The sequence below is a fragment of the Orycteropus afer genome, unplaced genomic scaffold, assembly GCF_000298275.1.
Source record: "Orycteropus afer afer isolate SDZICR_OR568_19922 unplaced genomic scaffold, OryAfe1.0 scaffold00037, whole genome shotgun sequence".
Classification (NCBI taxonomy): Eukaryota; Metazoa; Chordata; class Mammalia; order Tubulidentata; family Orycteropodidae; genus Orycteropus; species Orycteropus afer.
Window position 1 is genome coordinate 13755666 of NW_006921624.1, and position 23628 is coordinate 13779293.

The 23628-nt window shown below is 51.9% G+C and overlaps 1 protein-coding gene across 1 annotated transcript in view; it reads right to left on the minus strand.

Annotated features, from left to right (window-relative positions):
- The window catches only part of RGS3 (regulator of G protein signaling 3), a 143896-nt gene that overhangs the window by 52922 nt on the left and 67346 nt on the right, over positions 1-23628 (minus strand). Inside the window, exons 15-17 of the mRNA XM_042780397.1 lie at positions 22359-22470; positions 17283-17326; positions 9103-9225 (exon numbers count right to left, since the gene is read on the minus strand). Coding sequence (XP_042636331.1) covers positions 9103-9225; positions 17283-17326; positions 22359-22470 — 279 coding nt within the window. The remainder of the gene's footprint in view (positions 1-9102; positions 9226-17282; positions 17327-22358; positions 22471-23628) is intronic.

The following is a 23628-nucleotide window of genomic DNA, read 5'->3' on the forward strand; positions in this document are numbered from 1 at the left end:
TCTGACGCTGCCTGAGAAAGTGTCCCAGAGGAGCTGCCAGTGATGCTAAGTTATAAAGGCTGAGGAGGATCGTACCCAGCAGGGATAGCGAAGAAGGGCAGACAACATGAGACAGAAGAGACAGGCCAAACATGAGTGTGCATGGTGGGCTTGGAAAAGGGGGAAATAATCTAGTGTGCCAGCCTGTAGGTGAAAGCAGGTGTGTGGGGCAGCTAGAAGGAGTTTTGAAACCCACTGCCATCAAGTTGATTCTGACTCATAGCAACCATGTAGGACAGAGTAGAAATTTTCTATAGGATATCCAAAACTGTAAATCTTTATGGAAATAGACTGCCTCATCTTTCTCCTGCAGAGCAGCTGGTAGGTTCCAACCATGACCTCTCAGCAAAATAAAACCTGGGCTTTAATCTGAAGACACTGTTGTTGTTGTTGTTGTTGTTGTTGTTATGTGCCGTCGAGTCAGACCCGACTCATAGTGACCCCTACTTGGGTTGCCAAGGCAGTATCACTACGGAAGTAGATTGCCCCATCTTCCTTCCGAGGAGTGGCTGGTGGGTTTGAACTTCCATCCTTCTGGTTAGCAGACAAGTGCCTTAGGCACTACACTACTAGGGCTAGTCTCCCACAATGGTCTTTGAGGGGAGTGTGCTGTTCAGTCTCCCAGCGAGGACAGGCCATGATTTTAGGAAAGCAAGATAGCAGAGTAGCCAAGAGCACTGGGTTCTAATCCTGGCAGTGCCTGGTGAGGACCCCTTCCAGTATCAGATCCGTAAGTACACCTACGTGTTAGGTGTGATATGCTGAAGCCTCTCGCCGGAGAAGATCCATCCCTCTTATCTGCATCCCTCAAAGGCAAACCTTTGCATCTGGAGACAGCAGTGGGTGAAGGTGAAAGGTCTTGGCTTGAGGACCAGGTGGGCCTCTTACCAGCTCTATGACTTCGGACAAATGCTGAGAGGCTTAGGAGAGATCCCACGCGGGGACCTCAGTTGTCGTCTCCAAAGGCTATGCAGGCCTCTGAGGCCCTTACTGTGGGGAACCCTTACACACTGTGTAAGTCTCTCACTTTGCAGAACCTTCTTGGTGCCAGGTGCGAGAAATGAGGGCTCTGATGGCAGAATTAATTTGAGGGAGGGGGCGGGGACTGAAATAAAAAACAAGACATATATAATAAATGTCATCATTATTTCCAACAGGTCCATGATGTCTCAACTCCCAAAGAACCAAAGACCCGGGCCAGCAGAGACCCAGGCCTGACTGCTTATGGGAGAGACTGAGAGTTTCAAAGGCATAAGAGAACATGAAAATGGGACCAAGGGTGTGCAGAGAACTGAAAGGATAGCTTTGTATTCAAAGCTCACAGATGGTCTTTTCAACAATAAATGGTTGTGCTCCCCATCCTCCCAGCTCCTGGGCCCTGAGACATCAAACCAAGACAATTGACCCATCAGGAAAGAGGCCATTGTGTGCCTCTTAGTGTGATTTATGAGGCAGGGAGGGGCTCTGCAGTGCTTCCCGAGATTATGACTTTCAAATGCAATTCGCTGGCGTGTTCATCATCCCGGACAGCTGGGGCGGACGGGGACGCTGAACGCACCGGCCACCGGCTCATATTTCATCTTCTCAAGCCCATGGAGCCAAATTAATTGCTTCGTCGATTTGCCAGGCAGAGCAGGAATGGTGCTGTGGCTCACCACAGTCACTGGACAAACCAGCCCAGGACCCACCAGGGGCTGATGTGCGCCTCCCCAATACCCAGCGGGCCTGGGATCCTGCCAGGAGCAGACACCCGGCTCTGCAGCTTGTTGGGACAAGCCTCGTCCCCGGGACTGGGTGCCGTGTTCATATTCTCCATTTCCCGGTGGCCAGAGCTCCTGTCCTCTGTACCTATCTGTTGGGCAGAGGGAGGACGCTAGGTCGGAGGGAGACAAGCTTGTTGCCTTCCCAGACAAGCAATTCTCCTGAGTCTCACATTCCCCATAATGTCATTTTGTACAGGAGTCAAATGAAATCAAAGTGCAGCTTGCTGTCTGTGCAGCCCCAGCTGCTCGGCCTCTCAGAATTACCCCTGCGGGCTGGCCCTGGCTGACAGAGATGCTGTGCATTACTGTCTGCATTCAGGCAGGGTTTATTCCCCTGCTGGGCAGGGGCATTAGCCTGATCACAGGCAGATACATCCCGTCCCCTGTTAAACTGCTGATACTATGTGTCTGATCTTTCCTAGGCTGGGAGGAGGATCAGTGGGGGCAAGGGACATATTCACTTCTGGGCCAGCCCTTCTGGGCTTCAGTTGGCCACAGCAGGTGAGCAAACTCACAAGAGCAGAGAAGCCTTCTCTAATACACTGAGAAGGTCTTACAGGACACAAGGCAAAGAGTGTCCAAGGTTGGGGGCATTTCTCTGACCTCAGCCATCTCTCCAGCCTCTCTGACCCCCTTTTCCTAGGTAAGTGATCCTGATCCTACAGACACCCTTTTGTGCATAAGCCGTGCCACTCAGACTGTCACCTCTGGGCCTTGGCAATTGAGACACAGTATGAGAGCTGCCCACCTCTGATCACCAGCTGGGGGTACAGCAGGCAATGCATGCCTGGGCTCCAATCACTAACTCCCTGGTAGGTCTTCTTGTAGCCTTGTGGCAGGACAGTCTCCACAGAGTTGCTGAGCCACGCCCAGCCCCAATCACTGACCCTTAGGAGCCTGAGACAGTTTCCAAAGTGCTGTCCACCAGCTTCCTACCAGACTACTCAGTACAGGGTGGAGGGAAAACACAGGTTACCCCTGCTAAGGCCTGTGTGGACGTGAACTTTCCTACCTTGGCTGGGCTGAGCACCCACTGCTCCCAGCTCCCAGGGACACTCCCAGAAGTCAGTACTGGCCAGGATAGGGCAGAAGGAGCTCTGTGATGAAGGCCTAAATCCTCACTAACACCCATTGAGAGAACAAGACACAGTGGAGGTTGGGGCAAGGTGGGGGAGATACAGTCTTCTATTCTCATCCCAGAGCCTTCTCCATATCCCAGGACCTGGGCATTCACAGGTCCACCAACCCAGCCACCACTCCAGCACAGGCTACCATCACCCCTCACCTGGAGGACTGCAAGGGCCTCCTAACTGGTCTCCCCACACCCACCTGGGAAATGGAACTAAGACTCTGTGACTTCCTTTCTCAAAAGCTTCCAATGGCTTCCTACTGTATCTACAATGAAATCAATAACTCATCCGCTGCCAAAGCCTTGATGATCTGTCCCCCACCCATGTCATCCTCCTCACTAAGCTCAGCCACACTGGCTGTGTCTGACCCTCCTGAACTCCAGGCACCTTCCTACCTCAGGGACTCTTTACATCTCATTCCATTTATCTGGGGACACACTTCCAAAAGTCTTTGACTGGCTAGCTCCTTTCTGCTTGCAGGTAGAAGCTTAAAAATCATGTTCTTGGAGAGGCCTTATCCCTCCTGCACCCCTCCACAGCAATCTGAATAATATTCTCTTAAAGGAATCTGCTCTTTTCTTTTGTAGATGATCACAGTTTGTAATCGTGTGTGTGTGTGTGTGTGTGTGTGTTGGTTATGTATTTAATGGCTCACTCCTCTACTGGGACTGAAATCTTGATGAGGACAGAGACCATGTATATCTTGTGCTCCACAGTATCCCCAGCTCCTAGCACAGAGCCTGGCATAAGGTAGATACCCCCAAAATATCCATTGAATGAATGATTGAATGAGTACAGATGAAAAATGAGAGAGGGAGTAGAGATGTCTTCTGGCAGCAACAGACCATGGTGTTTTCTCCATCAGGGGTAGCGTCTCTCAACTTCTCCTGTGGCCTCCAAGGCAGATGCTGGAACTACCTGGAAGCCGGGTTGCCATTTTTCCTCCTTCTTCTTTGAAGAGATAAGATTCTGAGTCTTCTCCATGTAAGACTGTCTGATGCCAGTGTGCACATGCCCACAGGGCCTGTCCCACCACTGTGGTCCTTCTGATGACAGTCCACACACACCCTTGGGGCCACTCTCTTCAGACGGCCCTGGACCCACCATCTTGGTCCTCCATTTTGGGTCCAGTTGAGGTGAGGTTACTGTGTGGTAGGGGATGCCCAAGAAAGGGTTAAGTTGCCAGAAGCAGAGTCCCGCCCTTGGGTTTGCTCAGCCAATCAGAGTCTGTCCTGATGAGGTAAAGCTTCTATCCTGGTTGGCATTGGTTGAGTTGACTGGCCCCATCTCCTGCTGGAGAGAGCCGTAAGGGTGGAGTTTCTGTGGAACCAGACAGAACTGGAATTAGCTTGCTGTCTACTCTGGCCAGAGCGGCCTCACTCCAGGACCTGCCTCTGCTCCTTTCTAAGGCACTCAGACAGCCCCTGACATCTCCAGCCCATCTATAACTGCCCCAGCAGAGATGACAAGGTGGCATGCATCTCAGTGCCACATATGGGAGAAGTCTTACAGCCAGAGCAGACCCAGGAGGCCTCAGTGTCCCTGCCCAGGCCTTGGAATACAGAAAGTGGTCACCAGGAATCGACAGGGAGCAGTCATCTCACATTTGCTCAGAGTGGCTGCATTCAGCTTCAAAAAGCAAGGCCATCGGATGAATCCTCCTATATAGACATCACTTAAAAATGATGGTGATGGCGATGGTGATGACAGCAGCTAGTCCACAGAAAGCTTCTCGTGCACCAGACACTTTGCTAAGCACATTACGTAAACTCAATCCTCACAAGACCATATTCCATCTACTTTACTGATGAAAAAACTGAGTCTCAAAGAGGCTAAGCTGAGATCACAGAGTGATACCACTTACTGGGTTATTTTGAACTCTCTGTTGCCATATCTAAGGAGCTTTCGTGGCGAGCTACCTAAAGCGTTTGACTGCTAACCAGCCACTCCTTGGAAGGAAGACTGGGTAATCTACTTCCGTAAAGATTTACTGCCTCGGAAACCCAATGAGGGTAGCTATGAGTCAGAATCGACTCAGTGTCAGTGGGTTTGTTTTGTTTGTTTGTTTAATGATTGCTGATGACAGATTCATCTCTATTCCTGACATCAAGCTCAAGCTCTGGCCCAAGTGTGGGGGCAGTACCCACTGCACTACACTCTCCCTTCTCACCTCGGAGGTCTGGGCTTGCAGCCTACTCTTCCAAGGCAGATCCCGATGCTGTGAACATGGTGCGTGCTCAGCACAGATTCACTGAGTGGATGGTGTACAGCCTACACCGCACGTACCACTCTCAGGACCAAGCATGCACGGCCTTCGAGGCTCAGCTTGACACTCTGGTGCCCTTGTCACCTCTTTCCAATTAGAAGAAGAATTCCACTAAAGACAGGGACCAAGTCTCATTCATTTCTGTGACCCCAAGTGACCTAAACTAGTGCCTGCCCCACAGCAGGGACTTATTATCTAGCTTTGGTTGAATATGGCACAAATCGTAGGAGCTCTGGTGGCATAGTGCCTAAGGCATTTGACTGCTAACCGGAAGGCTGGCGGTTCAACCCACCTGTCACTCCTTGGAAGGAAGACTGGGCAATCCACTTCCATAGAGAAACCCAAGGAGGGGTTGCTATGAGTCCAATCAACTTGACAGCAGTGCGTTTGGGTTTTTTGTTTTGTTTTGTTTCGGCACAAATGGTTTGCTCTACTACGAGTGTAAGGTTGGCAGTTCTAGCCTACCCAGTGGTACCACAGAAGAAGGTCTGGCAATCTGTTTCCACAAAGTTTACATCCAAGAAACTCCTATGCTGTTCTACTCTGTAAAACATGGGGTCATCATGGGTTGGAATTGACTCGACAGCAACAGTTTTGGTTTTGGCTGTGCCTGTTAGCTTAAACCTCAGTGGTCAGAGGTAGGACCCCCTCTGGGTTATCCTAGATTAGCAGCACCACTCCTGTGGCAGGCAGTTTAGTTCAGATTTTCGCAGGCAGAACAATAAGAGTAGACGGAGCCCAGGGATAATAAGTAATGAAGCGAGGGAGAGGGTAGAATTCTGATGAGAAAGAGGGAGGGGGAGATGGGAGAGGAGAGCAAGCGGGTTATTTATTTCCACAGAAAGAGAGAGCATGCAGGCCTACCCGGAGCAGCCTCCTACTTACTGTAGTCAGCTCAGAGCAAGTAAGGGGAAGGGAAGGGAGCTGCCAGAGAAGAGAGGCAGCCTGGCTACCGTCTGCCTCACTGTGCCCCCCTGTCACAGCTGGGATTCCACACTACAAGGCCTCAGAGACCGTGCAGAAAAGCCTGGGCCTGCCCCCCCACCACACACACCCAAAAGGAAACAGACCTAACTTCCAAAGGCAGCAGATTTTATAGCTATTCACTTTGTGCAGAAATCTATTGTGTATAGGTCCCTAATGGAGACCAGGCGAGCCCAGGCCCTCAGCTTTCCTGACCATCACAAGGCTTTGAAGAGCTGGGAGGGGCCACCTGACTGATGCATGAGGGGATCACTGAGGCTGCAGCCGGAAGTGATCGCCAGGTCACACACACCACAAAGGCAGGTGATGGCACACCTGCCTCCCTCCGTTCTCGACTGCATCCCCCTCCGACTCCTTCCATCCTGCCCAACAAGCATCCTTTTCACTTTCAAGGCAAATCATACTTATTATGTCTTGCAAACTTGGGGAGAATTTTGCATTCTTTCAGATGTTTAAAGAGTTGCCCTGCAAGCCCCATTTTCCCAAGCCAGGTGTTTGAGTTGGGGGCAGGGAGGGCTTAGACGGTGTTTTCCACTGTTCAGCAAAAGGTGGAGCCGTCACAGAAAGAACAAAGAAAAGATGTAAAAAGATGTGCTATTCAGTCAGGACTCTGACGAATTGGTCAAGGAGGACCCTTTATGCCTGGGAAGCAAGAGGCCTGTCTCTGAGATCTGCTTGGCCTTCCCTATCCTCCTCCGGACAGCAGTGACCTGAGTGAAAAGGCTGTGGCCTGGCCCTTGTGAAGGAGGTCCATGGTCACCTCAAGGCTGCCTGGACCTATTGGAGCTGAGCACAAGTGGATGACAGGGTGGGCCAGCTGGACCCCAAACTGGGCCCAGGCACTAAAACAGTCCTGGAACCATAAAGTGCTAGAGAAAATCATACTCACCACAACTTCTCTCAGGGAGCATTCTAAGTGGTTGGAAGGAACAAGTTGCTAAAACTCCTTAAGTGTGTATGTTGGAAGTGGGGAAGAGGAAGTTGGACAACGAAACCCCCAAAGGATTTGCCTAACAAAAGGTGGTAACAAGACTGACTTCTAAGGAAGGTGGGCCCAGTGGAAGCTGCAAGTGCAGGGGAGGGCCCCATTCTCAGGGCAACAAGGATATTCTGAGGCTGTCCCAGCAGACACAACCTTCCTCTTCACCCTCCCCGCCCCGCCCCCTGCCCAGCACACAGCTTCTCCATTAAATACATGTTTAAAGAACTTTGATTTGAAGACGTGCCTAACCTTTTGCTGCCCAGGGTCCCCAGACATCTTGAGGTGGCCTTGAAGCCAGGCCCCATCCTCCTCGGCCCCTCGGAGAGCCAGCCAGCCAAGTGTGTAAGTCTACATGAGCCCAAGACTGTCTCAGATTCCAGCCCACCTTCAGTCATTCAGTCCTTCAAACTGCCCCTGGAACCCAAAGATGGAGACATTTTCCGAAGCACTGAGCCGGCTTGGCCGACACACTCCAGAGCCAGCACGAAGTCCTCCAGACCCAGACCAGAAGGGGCTAAGTCCAAGGAACAGAAAGTGGGGAGACACACCAGCTCAGCCCTGCACCATCCGAGAGGCTGCCTAGTGAACAGACTGGCACCTGACTGTGACCAGCCTAGGGCCTATGGGATGAGGTGGCCCGCAGTGGTAGAAGCAGGTTTCTGCTCAGAACTTGAGGATGGGACGAGTACACTCCCACAGCTAAGGATGATCGGTCGAGTATTTATCTGTGTGCCAGGCACCAGGCTAGGACACCATAGGCACCAACACGTTTAATTTTCACAACAACCCTTTGGGTTGTCCCCAGATTATGGATGGGGACATCAAAACACAAAGCAGTGTAGTGACCTGACCAAGGTCACCTGCCAGGCAGTGGTGGAACTAATGCTCGTCCCACCACTTTTCCTCATCACAGCTATGCCTGCCCCCTGGCTAGTGTGAAACAAGCTAACTTTGAAGCCTAACATCATAGAGTCCTCAGAGTCTTATTCCCTCAGGAAATCACTGGGGAGCTGCTGTCCACCGCTGACCCTCCAGGAGAGGCTGTCCCACCACCTCTTCCCCACCTCCTGCCCTCAGTAGGCCTATCTCCCACTGTGCACTCCCTGTGCCTACTGAGCTCAGCACGGCAAGTCTCAACACGTCAGGAGAAAGCAATAAGCCAGCAAACCGCTGCACAGCCGCTCACGTTCTTCACGCAGCCTCTCGCCCCAGATCCAGTACAGCGACCACCTTGGCTCCTTGTGCAGCCAGATAGACCAAGTTCCAGAATGGCCAGCACTTTCAGCAAGAGAAGAGACCTGGATGACTTACAAATGGGGAAATATAACTGTGCCTGGCACTGGCACCAGGATATCAGAGGGAGTGGCTGTGGTCCAGGCCACTGGACAATGGGCATGCCAGCTGAGCGGTGCCCACCGCACGTCAGCCTCCACGGGTGTCTCTAATCTCCCCTGGCGCTTCAGCTGGGTTCCAGTCAGCCTGGCTGCTCCCCGGCCCCCCGCAGTCCACACTCAGCTCCACTTGGCTCTGGCCTGCATTGAACTGTAACCACTACTGCAGCAAACATCCCCTCCCAGTTATGTCTGCCTTGGTTCCATGTTAAACACCAGTGTGGGATCCCTGGGCCCAGTGCAGCAGCAGGGAGGCCAGCCCAAATTCAGCCTTGCCAAGGGCAACCGTAGAACAGAGTTGAGAATTGATGGGTCATGCTCACTTTGGCTCTGTCGCTCTACAGAGCAATATGAAACCCACTCAGTGGACCCAGGAAATGCCAAGGGGGCAAGACATTCAAGCACAGGCCCTCTTGCCAAGAGCTCCTTGCCCAGTTCCAAGTTCTAGGCTTGGGCTGGCCCCAGGCTCCATTCAGAGGCTCGAGGGTCCAGGCTGGCAGCGGGGAAGCAGGGCAGCCCAGCCTGCGGCCGCTGGCAAGATCCTTACCTTGCTCTCCGAGGGCGACGCTACCAGCTGTTGCTGCTTAGCGATGTTCTCCGACAGACACCAGCACACTCTCTTCTTCTGCTCCTGCGAGTGTGCTTCCAAAGTGAATAAGCACTCTGCCTTCTGACGTCAGAGAAAACAGAGAAAGAGAGAGTCAGGACTGCTCCCTGGTTCGGGGGCTCCCTGGCCCAAGCCCATCCCTGGGCTCCAGAGGGTGAGGCCGCAGCAGGGCGGGGAGCACCAGCTGAAAGCCACGAATGCACACTAATCCCTGGTGGCACTGAGGCAGCCGGAGGAGCTGGGAGAACAGTTCAGGGGCCAGCTGGCGAGCCGTGGTGCCCATGGGCTGGGGGAGGGGAAGCAGGCCAGTGGTTCCCAGCACAGTGGAGGCCTGTGGAGAGATGGTGAGGTCACCCCCGGGGGCAGGCAGCACAAGGCAGTAACTGGGGAATCCAGAAGGCCAAGGTCTTGGGCTGAGGCTCTGTGGAGACAGGATCCCTCCACCAGAGTCCAGACCCCACCTTCTCCACCTCACATACTCAACTAATCCTAAGGCTGATACACAAGACCAGATGCATGGATGGACCCCAGCAGCACCTCTGGTCCCCCTAGGACGTCTTTGGTGAGCAGAGTCATGAGGCCTTCAGTAGCCTCCCCAGGGCCTGGCATGTGACCTGTGTCTGATCAATGGCTGTTCAGCTCACTTGAGAGCAGCAACACCTCTGGCACTGCTGTCATTTAAAGCTCAATTTGCTATTTAAGGAGCTCTGGTGGCACAGTGGTTAAAGCACTTGGCCACCAACTAAAAGGTCAGTGGTTCAAACCCATAAACCGCTCCATGGAAGCAAGATGTGACAGTCTGCTTCTAAAAGGTTTACAGCCTTGAAATCCTACGGGACAGTTCTGTTCTGTCCTATAAAGTCATTATGAGTCAGAATCAACTTGATGGCTTTGGGTTTGGTTTTGGGGTTTGGATGGTACAGTGATTAAAGCACTCAGCTGCTAACCGAAAGGTCAGTGGTTTGAATCTACCAGCTGCTCCACGGGAGGAAGGTGTAGCAGTTTGCCTCCATAAAGATTCCAGACTTAGAAACCACTCATCCTATAGGGTCACTATGAGCAGGGGTGGATTACCCAGTAATTACTCTATCTCTGTCAGGGATTATAAATTTGAATAGAGGCTTTGATTCTCTAGGAAGGTGCTGTGGGGTTGAGGGAGAGATAGATGCCAGCCATGCTAAGAAGCAGAATCTTTGATGGGAGATTGTGCACTACAGGTGAATAACTAAGCACAAGTAAACCCATGCTTACCTTGCTTGTTGGGTAATGCAATAGTGGGTATGAGTCAGAACTGACTCCAAGGCAATGAGGTTTTTTTGAGGGGTTTCTTTTGGCTGTTTAACATTGTTAATTAAGTGCTACAGTCTTGTCCCCCCGATTAGACTGTAAACTCTTCCTATGGAGGCCTTTTTCATCTGTGCTCAGCACAGTGCTTGGCACATAGTGGCCTGGGTAATCTCTGGCTGCCTGGAGCAATTTCTAATATGAGGTCAAATCCAGGCCAGCTTTGGCACAAGCCCAGGGAGCTGCCAGGACGCAGGGGCTCAGCCACGTAGCCGTCAGATGGTGCTGGGGACAGGGTGGGATCGGGCAGCATGCCCAGTGTTATCACCAGGGCTTCAAACCAGTTCAAATTGGTTCAGTCATGGCCGATGAAGCAAAATCAGAACAGACACAAATTTTTAAAATTTGAGTAAGCTGAATGATAGCCAGAATGGAAATGACTGCTGGTCGAAGCCCTGGAATGGGAGACTTGGAAGAGGCATGGTGAGCCCTTTCAGTAGGCTGACAGACTGGATTATTACCAGGACTGCGAAGAACGACACACATTCAAAGTGGTGCAGTCAGCCACCATCTTCGAGTAGAGCACCGTTGTTTCTAACTCTGCGGGTCAAGAGATTTAGTTGTTATTCAATATGAACGCTGCCCTTGTTTTCTAAGAGGGAGATTCAGTTTCTAGCAGGGCACCAACCCATTATTTTTCCCACTCCAGTTATTGTTCTGGTTCACCCATATTTTACAAATTCGGGCCTGTTCTAGTTTCACTTCATCAGCCATGACTGAACTGGGAAGAACCTGTTCAAAGTCCTGGTTATCACCTACCAGAAGGCTCTGATCAAGAGATTACAAGGCTTTCTGACTCCACTGGAATCTGATTATAACACCCACAGGGCTGCAATTAGATGAGCTCAGCCAGAGAGCCAGGAGCATAAGCAGGATGGTGTGGAACAGACAAAAGAGACTGTTTCCATCCAGGCCTTCCATGTTTTCTAATTAGACAGGCCTGATCTAAAGCCCAGCTCTACATCTTCCTAGCTGTTGACTTCCAGGAATTCCAAAACTCTGTAAAATGGGGGTGATAATGGTGTCACCTACTTTATAGAGCTACTGGGAAGGCAAGCAACAAAGACAACCGCAGCCCTCAACAGACAGGAGCCATTGTTATGATTCACTAAAATTCACTCCTTTAAAAAATAGGTATTGATCCTCTGCTGTGTGTCAAGGACTGTACTTGGCCTTGGGGATAAAGAGGTAACTAAGACAGACTAAGGACAACCCTTGCCTTCAGGTTGGGAGCAGAGACAACAAATATACAACCAGATAAATGACATAGTTACAAACTGTGTAAATGCCATGAAAGTCACAATGGAAGAGGTCCTACTTGGGCAAGGTGGTCAGAGAAGGCCTCTCTGAAGAGGTGACACTTGAGCTGAGACCCAAACAATAAGGAGGAGCCACTATGCAAAGTACGTGGGGAGACTTTTTCCAGGCAGAAGGAGCAGCAAATGGAAAGGCTCTGAGCAGGGGGTGGTTACCAGTAATACCTCACAGCACGTGGGGACATTTTCTGACCTGCCATCCAAACCCAATCCTCAGGGATGCCCTCAGGGTGGGGCCACCTTCTTGGGCTAAGTGGTCCAGGGTGCCTGCCATACCTCAGTACTCAGAAGTGGATCTTCTTAAAAGCATCAAAGGAGAGAGGGAAGAAAACCCCACCCCTTGGCTTCAGAGAACTGGGTGGATATGGAGAGGCGGTCCTGGAGCTACCACTTAAGAGGTTATCTCCACTTCCCAGAACCCATTGCCCATGCAGGGAAAGGGCACACTCTATAAAAGACCCCAAGAGTCCCCCGGGAGAAGGCAGTGGGGTGGAATCTGAGCAGGGTGGCTGCTGCTCACTATCTTGTCTTATTCCTCCCTGTGAAGGGAGGGGTGAGGCGGGACCTATGTCCCTCGCAGCTTGAAAAGAGTACCACACCATAAAGCCAGTCCTGGCCCAAGCCTCCCAGCTCGGCCTCTACCTAACTGTGTGGACTTCAACAAAGCCCTCAACTTCCCTGAGCCTCAATTTCCACCTCTCTCTCTATTCTGAAGCTAAAATCCCACCTTTGTGAGAATTCTTTTTCTCTAATTATCAATTTGAAAAAGGATTTTCCCATCCATGATCTCATTTTGATCTTAAAAATTCCATGAAGAAGTAGGGAGGGCAGGGATTGTAATTCTCATTTGATGGATGGGAAAACAAAGGCTCTGAGTGTCTAAGAGCCTCCGTGAAGTTGCATTGCCAGTGAGCGGCACAGGGAAGACTCAACCATTTGGAGAACCAGCTGCCAGGATTTCATCTCCAGAGTCTGGGGAGGTCTCTTCAGAAGCCCCCACATCACTGACTGGCAGCAATGCTTTCCCGTGCAGACCAGAGCCTGGAGGTAACCAGAGGGCAAAATCCTTCAGAGGAAACTCTATGGGCCAGTAGGCTTCAGAGCAGCTACTGAGCCCACTGGCAGCTTTTGGTACAGCATCCCTGCTCTGAGCTCCAGGCTGGCGGCCCCTCTTGCAAATGTATAAGAAAGCCTCCCCACGCTGGGCGGGCCTCACAGCAAGAGAGCTGTCGGCTTCCCATCCCAGAGTCAGCCCCCTCAGGCTCCATGTTTCACATAGCACTCCGCACTTTGATCTGTCTTGATATTTCTTCCAACAACCTTGTAAGGCAGACGTTGTGACTATCCCCATTTTACTGACACCCGTAAGAACCATCCTTGCCACATTTCATGAAGACTCTCCTTTGAAAATCCAATTTCTCCACCCAGGGCTGGCTCTCTGGCTCTGGGAGCTTGAGGCTGAAGGTCCTGGTGAGGCCAGAGGACCACTTCTGAAGAATCAAGGACCAAAACCCCGGTGTGGCCCAGGGCAGGGAAGTGCTGCCTCAGATGTTACTGCTAGTTGCTGTAGAGTCGATCCTGACTCATGGCGACCCGGTGTGTGTGGAGTAGAACTGCTCCATAGGGTTGTCATGGTTGTGACCTTTCAGAGCAGATTGCCGGGCACCTCGAGATGGATTCAAACTGCCAACCTTTCGGGTAGTAGTCGAGCACTTAACTGTTGGCTGCCTTACACAGGCAAATGTGTTTTGGGAAGCCTTTATTCCCAAGGCTCCTCTCTAAGTGTGCCTGGAGCTTTGGAGACTGGCCTGACTGTAGAGAGAGCTCTAAGCCAGTGCCCTGCAGGTAGGCTGAATTCCCACCTCCCGGGGCACTGTCCAGCTACCCGTCTGTCCAGGTGTCTGAAGCCAGGACCCCCACTGTCAGCCTGGTTCCTCTGTGTGTGCACCTGCTCTCCTAACCCAGCGTGTGGTTCAACTGATCACCTGATTGGCTTCAAAGCTGATGCACATTGTGCCCTCAGTACCCAGGTGGTCACCTAGCACCAAGTTCTCCAGATGCACAGGCCCCAGACACACAAAGGGCCCAGCCCTCTGCCTTGAAACAGGGTACCCCAAATCCAACCAGACACCCAGCACGCTCATCTTGCCTCACTTCCTTGTTCCTGAATTAATTTTAGTTTCGTAAAAACCAAAACTTCTTTTGCTATGATTTAAGTGTGTGCACTTGCTTTAACATTTCATTCCATTCTCCTAATGACCCTATAAAAATTCCTGGTGGTGCAATGGTTACGCACTCGGCTCTTCACTGAAATGCTAGCCATTCAAACCCACCCAGTGGCTCCTGTGAGAGAAAGCCTTGGTGACCTGCTTCTATAAGGATTACAGCCAAGAAGACCTCATGGGGCAGCCCTCCTCTGTCACATGGGGCACTAGGAGTCGGGATCGACCTGGCTCAGTGGCACCTGACAACAATGACCCTATGACAGGAGGGAAGGAAAGCACTGCTGTTACTATTTTTCAGATACAAAAAACTAAGGCTCAGAGAGGTTCAGTCATTGGCTCCAGCAGATCTCAGGTGAGGAGACACTCAAAGTCTGTCTTCTGCCTCCTCCAGAGCCTGTGGTGTTGCTCTATTTGCATAACTTTACATACATTACAAAATGTGCAGTGTTTCTCTTAGCTTTCCTTTTCAAAGATCAATAAATCATTTGCAATGTCTTTAATGGAGAGTAAATGAATATGAAAAGCTCTTCCCCTTGCTATGAAGCTGACAGTAATAATAGCTACCACGTATTGACCACTGCCTTGTGCCAGGCTCTGTACTAAGTGCTTTGGACCCAGCATCTTACTGAATCTCACTGAATCCCAAAGACAAAACTGTGAGGCAGGCATCATAGTCTTATTTCAGAGATGGGCCTGTAACTTGCCCCAGATCGCTTAGTTAGGAAACGGCAGAGCCAACATTCAAATCTAGGTCTAACTCCAAAACCCAGGCTCTCAAATCAATGGAGGCAGCATCAGATTCTAAGTTATAAAATGGCCCTGACTGAGGTGCCCATCAACCCAATGCCCCAGGACTCTGAAGTTGGTTGTGGGCTGCAACCGTGCATGGATTTGCAGGGACTAAGGGACAACTGTCCAGAAGAACAGAAACCCCAGTGCCAAGACTGCTTAGGAAAGCCCCATGCAGAACCCCACAGCTAGGGAACCCTCAGAACTGCTGCCATCTAGGCAACTGGGGTTTTCTCAACTTGGAGTGTAGAAACCTCTCCAACTCCTGGCTTCTTCCTCTTGATTTCTTCTCTGGGTTCCACGATTCATGCCGGGAAGTTCCAACTAAGATGTGACTTTGGGGTTTTCCGTGGGATCCAATACTCCCTGTGTCAAGAATTTCCCAGCCTACAGAGCAGGCAGACATCTTCCCTGTATTACAGACAAGCCCCTTATAAATAACAATCTATTAAGAGAAACCAGAAACTTTGAGCTGCCTGTGATCTTCAATCCCCCAGCCCCTCACAGTCAGGTCACCTGGCACTTCACTGAAATAAAAGGCCCCCAAATCGATATCCCTTCATTAATCTTTGGAGGGCCAGGAGGTCACAGCTCCCTGGAAACCAAAGGAGCAGAAGTGCTTTTCTCTGGGAAAAACAAACCCAGCCTGGCAGGAAGCCTTCTTGGCGTTAAAGAACCTGGGTCTCCTTTCACGCACTGCCCGAGGGACTCAGAACCCAGCGCAGGGGGGTAGAGGAGCCTGCTCCAGGGCACAGGGGCTCTGGCTCTTCCCAGCACGGCTCACAGCTTCCCCTAAGCTATGTTCTTCTGCTTGCTCAGCTCTGTGAAACCAAAGACCCTCACCTTTGAAGCGCCTCCACCTGCCACTTCCTGTGTGCCATGTGGCTGACACAGGTGAGGACCTTAGTTCTGCACTGTGGGCAGCCCGGATCTCACACACTACTCTGATCACCTCTGCTGCCTCTCTGGACCTCTGTGCGCTCCCCTGAAGCTAACTTCTCATCAACTCTGTTTTCTCTCCCATGGGTCTGTTCAAAAGACTCATTGCGGGTCTCGCATCACTTGACTCAGCCAGGAAATGAAGGAATCACTAGCAGTGCACTGATTCCTTCTCTAAAGGGTGTTGTACTCTCCTGACCAGCCTGTGTAGACCAGGCCCTCACCCTTAGGGTGTGGCCAGTATAGACTGTCCCACAGGATGGGTCCTCAAGACCCAATGGTGAAATGATCTGAGAGGAGGCAGAGGGCAGGAGTGGGTCCAAGGAACCCTTGGAACAGACACCACTCTGCATATATTAGCAGAGACACAAGCTTGGGAGTAGAAAAGTCAATGCAAATTGAAATGAATCGGTATGGCTCAGTGGCCCTCAATATTTTCATCACAGAATCTCTGATTAAACCTCTGGTTTAATGCTCTTTTATCTACCAAATTGTATGAAGCAATAAGTTGTTTACCCATTTTTGTTCAGTCAAGGCATCGCACTGCACTGTTCATTCAAGCTTCTGATCAGACTAAGATAACTAGGAATATCAATCACATGGAGTGGGCATCACTCCAGCCCCAAAACGCAACCGCTTGATGCTTTCTTTAGCCTGTATTATCCAGCTCAGGAAAAGGTACAATTACCACCAGGCCTTTTGAAACTCTGACAAGACCACGTGAAAGGGACCGTGAGCGAAGAACGAGACACACACGAGACTCAGAGAAATCTCTAGAGAGAAGAAAACAGCAAACCCGTTCTTTCAAGTCGATTCCAACTCACAGCAACCCCACACGCTACAGAGTAGAACTGAGCTCCACAGGGTTTGCCTGGAGTCCCCAAGTGACGCAAATGGTTAATTACTCAACTAATACCTGAAAGGGTGGCGGTCAAACCCACCCAGAGGCACCTTGGAAGACAGACCTGGTAATCTGCTTCCAGAAGTGACAGCCTTGAAAAGCCCTGTGGCGTAGCTCTGCTCTGTACACACTGGGTTGCCGTGAGGCGGAAGCTACCGGACAACAACCACCAACAACAAATGTTTGTAGAAGCAGGTCATCAAGCCTTCCTTCCACGGCACAGCTGGGTGGGTTCGAACCAGCAACCTTTCTGTTAGTAATGCAACACAACCAGTCTGCAGCACCCAGGGGCCCACTAAATAAACAACCACAGCTGGCAGGCCACATCCTCATTATGACCCCTGCAGGCAGCCCTGAGCAGGGACCACAAGTGGCCTTCTGCCCACTCTATACACCTCCTTGTCCTCTGCTGTTTTACACAGAGGTCAGCGAGGCAGGGGCAGAGACTGCTCTTCCCACTCTACGGGAATAGTTGACTGGCTTTCTGGCCATGCCCAGAACCACTGCATGCACTGGTATGGAGGCTGGTGTGGGAACCCTGCCCAACCTGTTCCCTCAAGGCACCAGGCCACAGATCTCTCTTCAAACTCACAGGGAAGGACTCACCTCTGCGAGATACAGCACGCAGAATTTCAGGTCTTCAGAAGAACCTGAGGGAACAAAAAGCCGAACGTGCATTAGAATCGGCTGAAGAAGCTCAGCAGTTGGTTAAGCCAGCTGTCTCACCCAGAAGGTGCGTGATGATTCCTGAAAAAAAGAGGAAGAAAGCCGGCCCACGGCAGGGAAACCCCTGGAGCAAAGGCCACTAAGCAAATAAACAGGGTGATGCTTGGCTATCAGGCCCTTGCCTCCAGGGCAGCCTGGCCCAAGGAATGCTGTGCTCCTGTCTCCAGGGGAAGCAGCCAGGAGCTGGGAGGCCTCCTCCTTGCCCTGAGCCCTGAGCAATGAGCTGTGAGCAATGAGGGGACAGCCAGGCAACAGACACTTAGCTTCTCCTTTAAACAATCCAACTGCCTCAGCCATGATGAAATTCAACAAGGAGCCATTTAGTTCCTGGGTAGGCTTTGTTACAAGAAATGTGTGGGCTAGTGCATGGGGAACCCCAAACACAGGCTGAGTGGAGAGCCCAGAGATGATTTCCCAGCCCAGACCTGACCCCTCTGTGTGTTTCCATAGAGCCTTTGAGGCCCTGGTCTAGAACCCCAAACCCAACCATTTGCCAAACTCTCTCCACCTGGAGCTCTGGTAGCACAGTGCCTAAGGTAATTGCCTACTAACCAGAAGGCTGGTGGTTCAAACCCACCAGCTGCTCCACGGAAGGAAGATGGGTCAATCTATTTCCGTAAAGATTTACGGACTCGGAAACCCAGTGGGAGTCCTGCCTCAGAAACCCAATGGGGCTCACTGTGACTAGGAATCACTCAATGGCAGGGAGTTTGGTATGAGTTTTCTCTACCTGAGAGGCACTGGGAGGGACTGCCATGGCTCCTCCTCCACAGGAGAAAAGGTGGAATCCCCAGCCTAAGGCAAAAGATGACTAACTCAGCGTGTGCGGGCACTGGGGGCTTGTGCAGAGGGAGAGGGGACTAGGACAGCACACATCTGGCTATTCCTTTAAGCAGTCCAGCTGCCTTTGCCCTTTTGAAATTCAACCGGGGGACTTGGTTCCAGAGGGGCCTTGCTTCCCACCAAGGGATGTGTGGGCCAATGTAGAAGGAATCCCAAGCCATGAACTGGATAGAGCCAAGAGATGACTTCTGCCTGGGTCTGACCCCTCTGTGTATTTTAGAGCCATCTTACCCCTGGTCTAGGATCCCAAACCCAACCACTCACCAAGCCCCCTCTATCTGGGAGGCAAACTGGGAAGGTTATTGTCTCCGTTCCCCAGATATGAAAGCTGAGGCCCAGGGAAGGAAAACAGTTTGTACAGCTAATACAGAAAGTGGCAGAGCTGAGATTTGAACCCAGGACCATGTGCCTCCAGAGCCTGGGTTCCTGACTATGGCATCACACTTCATCCCCCTCTACCAGTTTACTCATCTGTCATCCGCCCAGGCTATGGGCCCTAGAAGGCTACAAATGTGTCTCTTCCACTGCTATTGCAGTGGCCAGCATCAAGGTGGGCTCTGAGGAGGTGCTCAGAAAATACTGCCTGAGATTTTAACTATAAGGGTTCCAGCAACTGGGGCCTAAGCAGCTGAGTTCCCAAGATTAGCAACCTGGCTCCCCCGGGGTGAGTGTGGAGCCCAAGAATCCATTGGACATTTCCAGACCACTCCTGAGAGACAGGAGCAGGCCAGGAAAACATGCTGTGGGTGGGACGCTGGCCGCCTGGGAAGCAGAAACACAAAGAGCTACAAAGCCAGCAGGTGGCAGAGGCAGGAAGAGACCACAATGGGCCCAGGCTGACCTGACCGGAGATGTCCCAATTGTTAGCGCTAGCTCTCCGCCTGTTCCCATTATACTGCCATTCAGCAGCTCTGAAGGCTGGAGGAGGCTGGGCTGGAGGAGAGCAGGCAGAGTTTAAGTGGCCACCCAGCCAAGAGTCCTGGGGGATGGTGCGCCTGGCTCCTGAGCTGAGGCAGCACTTCTGGTCTCCTTTCGGTCATTCATTCACTCATCCAATAAACATTCCGTGGGCACCCAGGATGACCTGTGCTCCATGTGAGGTGGGCCCTGGGTCAGAGGAGCTAAGGACCCTTCAGACAAGTCACACGGGGAGCCCTTGGTCCCTGGGGTGGGGCAGACTTCCGCTGCTAGGGAGCAGCCCTCACCAGCCCCAGCCAGCAGGGAAGGCTGGGTGTGTTCCCTGTTTACTTCTTCTTTGCCCCAAAGTGAACTCTCCACACATGTTGACTTGAAAGAGACAAACAAGAAACCTAGGAGTCGCGGGCAACGTTAATCAGAAGCCATTCTGCCAATAGAAGCTCCAGCTGAGGCCCCAAATGCATCTCTTAAAAGCTTCACTCAGGCCCTTGATGTAGCCACAGGTCCTTGGGGCACAGGAGAGCTGGGCAGGGAATTGGGCACCAGGACTCAGAACACTGGGTCTCACGGCTCCAACTCCAGCTGCAGGAGAAGCAGTCACCAGATTCCCGTGGGACCCACAGGCCTGTGGCAGACAAGTAGGGGAGTGGGGGTGAGGGTGCCTTCAATACCTGGAAGGAAATCCAGCACTGGAAGGTGCACCTTGAGGGTTCAGTATCCTCGAGCCATTTCCTTTGCCCTCAGCAGCTCTCAGGCGAGCCATTCCCTGTGTATGCTGACTGATACTGCTAAACCCACTGCCCTCGGGTCAGTTTGATTCTGACTCATGGCGACACTCTACGACAGAGTAGAACCACCTCGTAGGGTTTCCAAGGCTGTAATCGTTATGGAAGCAGACCGCCACATCTTCTCCAGCAGAGTGGCTGGAGGGTCCAAAAGGCTGACCTTTTGGTGAGCAGCCAAGCTTTTTAACCACAGCGTCACCAGGGCTCCTTACTGACAGTGCTAGGGAAGAGCAAAACCATTTGTCTGCACCAAACTGCCTGCCCAACAAACCCCAAGCAGGTACACACACATACCTTCTCCCACACCCACCCAACCACTCTGAAGGCTGTGGTCATCTCAGCCCTCGTCTAGCATACCCACCATCTGCTGGGAGAGGAAGTGGCCCTAGCCCAAGAAGCCATGCCTGCACAGGCTGCCGCTCACACACAGCTCAGTACCCAGAAGGCTTCTCTGCAGCCCCTCCAGGCCCCACACGGCCACCTTGGCCATCGTCACCCAGTGGAGGTAGGAGCTCACCCTGCCTCCAACTTCAAGCTTTGGGTCTAGAGGTTCCAGAGGGGAAGGTCCGACCAACCCCTAGTCCAGGGCCCCCTGAGGAGTGGGGGCAGGATGGTAAGGGCACCATCCAACTTCTCACAGCAACCCTGTCAGTGGGGTCCATCTGGGGAGTCAGAGCTGGGAGAGAATATAAAGAGCTGGCCCAACCTTATTTCATGGAAACTGAAGCCCCCAAAATTGGCAGGACCAGCTGAAGTCACATAACATATTAGAAGCAAAGCCAAGCCCAGACCAAAGAGCTCCAACCTTGGGCTCTTTCACTGCTGCCCTCTTCTCCCCTACCCCACTCCCCACCCAAAGCACAGCCACTAGCCTCTCTTCTTTTACCTTCCTGGGCTTGTGGCCCCAGACCTGAGGAATCAGAGGGATACAGTAAGGGTTCCATTCTTGTCCAATCAACACATATTACCAAGTACTGTCTCTGCCCCAGTACTCCTCCAATCTGAATGGATGCTAGAGCAGAAGAAATCAATGGGGCCTTGACGTCTGAGCTGGAGAGAGAGGAAGATACTGGGTAGTGTGAGTGTGTGCAGAAGAGAATGGGGAGAGGGGAATATGTATGTGAGTGTGGCGGAGCTGGGTGTGAGAGGTGCAGGGAAGGGCAGGGGCAAGGTGAGGCGCACAGGTGGCAGCAAAGCCCAGGGCAGAGTCCTTGGTGAGCTCCACCCAGCTCACTCTCTCCAGCAGGCCAGGGAGCTCCCTGCTGGGAGCCCTGAAGTGGCTCAGAGGACTGCCCCTCAGCCCTGCCCGTTGGTCCAACTAAGCCCAGAGGCACAGGCTGGCCGGAGCAAACTGACTCACTTTTCCCCTCAGCAGCCGCCCTGGTCAGTGGGCAGGAGAAAGTCAGAGCCACAGAGGAAGAAGTTGTAAGTGACTTCCTGTGGGGAGGCAAGTGTGGAGTTTCTCACTCTGGCTGAGTTTCCAAGGAGGAAGACTAGCCAGGGCAGCGAGCACACAGGATGGGTTTGCAAACACTCAGGAAGTTTTCCTGGAGCAAAAACCGTCAAAACAGAATTCTTTCACTGGTAATATTTTCCTCCCTGCCTCTGTCACCATGCTCTAACAGGTCTGTTGTTGTTTTCATAATCTGGGAGAGGAAATCGAGCCCCTTTCAGCGGAGACCTCAGGCGCCAAACCAAACCACTCGCTGATACTCCCAGCTGCCTTCCCGTTCCCGCATGTAGGAGGGCACGATGGGAAGTTTGGAATTCACTTCATGCTCCCACATCCCACTGCTCGCCAGCCCCTCACCGTACATGCTCCAATTTCCTCGACTCCACCAGGCGGTACAGCTGGGTGGAGACAGAGCAAGGGTTCTTTGTCCAAGGATGTGTGTGGGGCTGGGGTGGTACCTAGCATTCACTGGGCATCTGTTGTTTGCCAGGCATTCTGCAGAGATGATTTAATCTAATCTTCACAACGATTTTTTTGAGATGTGATTATTATCCCCACTCATACATGAGGAAACAGACCCAAAGAGATTAAGTAACTTGCCCAAGGCCATACAGGTAGTGAGGGACAGGGCCAAGATTTGAACACAAGTCTGCTGGAGTCCAAAGCTCTTCCTATGCCACTCCGTGGCCTCCCTGGGATGTCTCTGGAACAACCTCCCAGCGAAGATCAGTGTCTGAGAGAGTCCATCAGTCCAGGCACAGAGCCCACCACCACTGCCAGCCCCCACAGGAGCCCACACGCCTATCACACACAACAGGAAGATGGAAACCAAGACAGATGGCTCTGTCCTGTGTGCATCACACACCCCACTGATGGGTACCCAATTCATGCTGCCCCAAGCAGAGGGACTCCAGCCCAGTGAGGATGGGGTCCAGGGCATCTCAGGCCTTTACTTACCTTCCTGCAGCTTCACACTCTGGAGGTAGAGGGGGTTCCTCAGGACGTTGCAGCGGCCCGGCTCCTCCTCCTTGGTGAAGAGCAGCAGGTCCGAGTAGGCGAACAGTGTCACCTGCAGCAGGAGAGCACAGGCAGAATGGAACACACACTCACACTGCACAGTCCCCTTCTCTGTCCCCATGTCTCTCCAGCTCAATCGAAGTCCCATTGACCTCTTATGGACCCATTCAAATCTAAGTACTTGGTGGGGGGAGGTGGGGCAGTGCAGTACTGGTAATATGTGTCAATTGAAGACAAGAATGAAATCCTGACTCTGTTAACACTGTTTGCTCAGATCTGGGACCACACACCCAGGACTCTTGTTGGCTCAGCCTCCTGCTAAAAGGTGGAAGGAGACAGAAGGGAGGTGCAAAGGGGCTGTGCTTTGGGTAGGGAGGAGGGCTGGGGAGAATAGGGCAGGAGAAGAACGGGCTGCTTCACTGTCCCCTGGAGGCTGGGAGCCACCACCTCCCCTGGAGGTCTGAGAACACATCCTCATCATCCCAGGCCAATGAGGACCCGATGCTCAGAGTGGCTTCAGCCCAGGGCAGAGACTTGAGCTGCAGTACAGACTGCTTCCGCTCCCACCACTTCTCAAAATAGGAAAAAACACACAGAACCATAAACGACCCCCACCTTCCACGGCAGAGGGCCTCTACAAACCTCCCTATAGCCTGATGTCCCCACAGGTCCACCTCTCTGACCAAAAGACCCTGGAGTCTCTAGCCCAGCCCTGTGGGCTTGGAGCCACCCTTGAGCTACAGAACGTTCCACCTTTGCTTTTCTTCTGCTTTAAGTGTCTGTTTGAAAGAGCACCAGACCTGCAGTCAGAAGTCACAAGGCTCCTGCCAAAGCTCTTCCTAAGTTCCCTGAAGCCTCCTCAAGCTCGGGGTTCTCATCGGAACCAACAGTGGTGAGCGCCCTGCCTGGCTTTCCCAGAGGCTTCTCTCACAAGCTTTGTGTACACTGAGAACTAACGCATCATGCAATGCGAGGTGTCACTGTAAATTTCTTGCAGATGATTGTAATTGTATTAATGTGAGATCGGTTGAAGAAAAAGCAAGTTACCTACATTCGGATACAGTCATGTCCATAACTTTTTTTAAAAAAAATATATATCTCTTTTATGTACTAACAGCTCCAAAAATAAAGGTGAAAACTATTTTTAGACATTATAGGTAAACCAACAGGCACGCTCAGCATATTTTTATGATTAAAAAAAAAATCCACT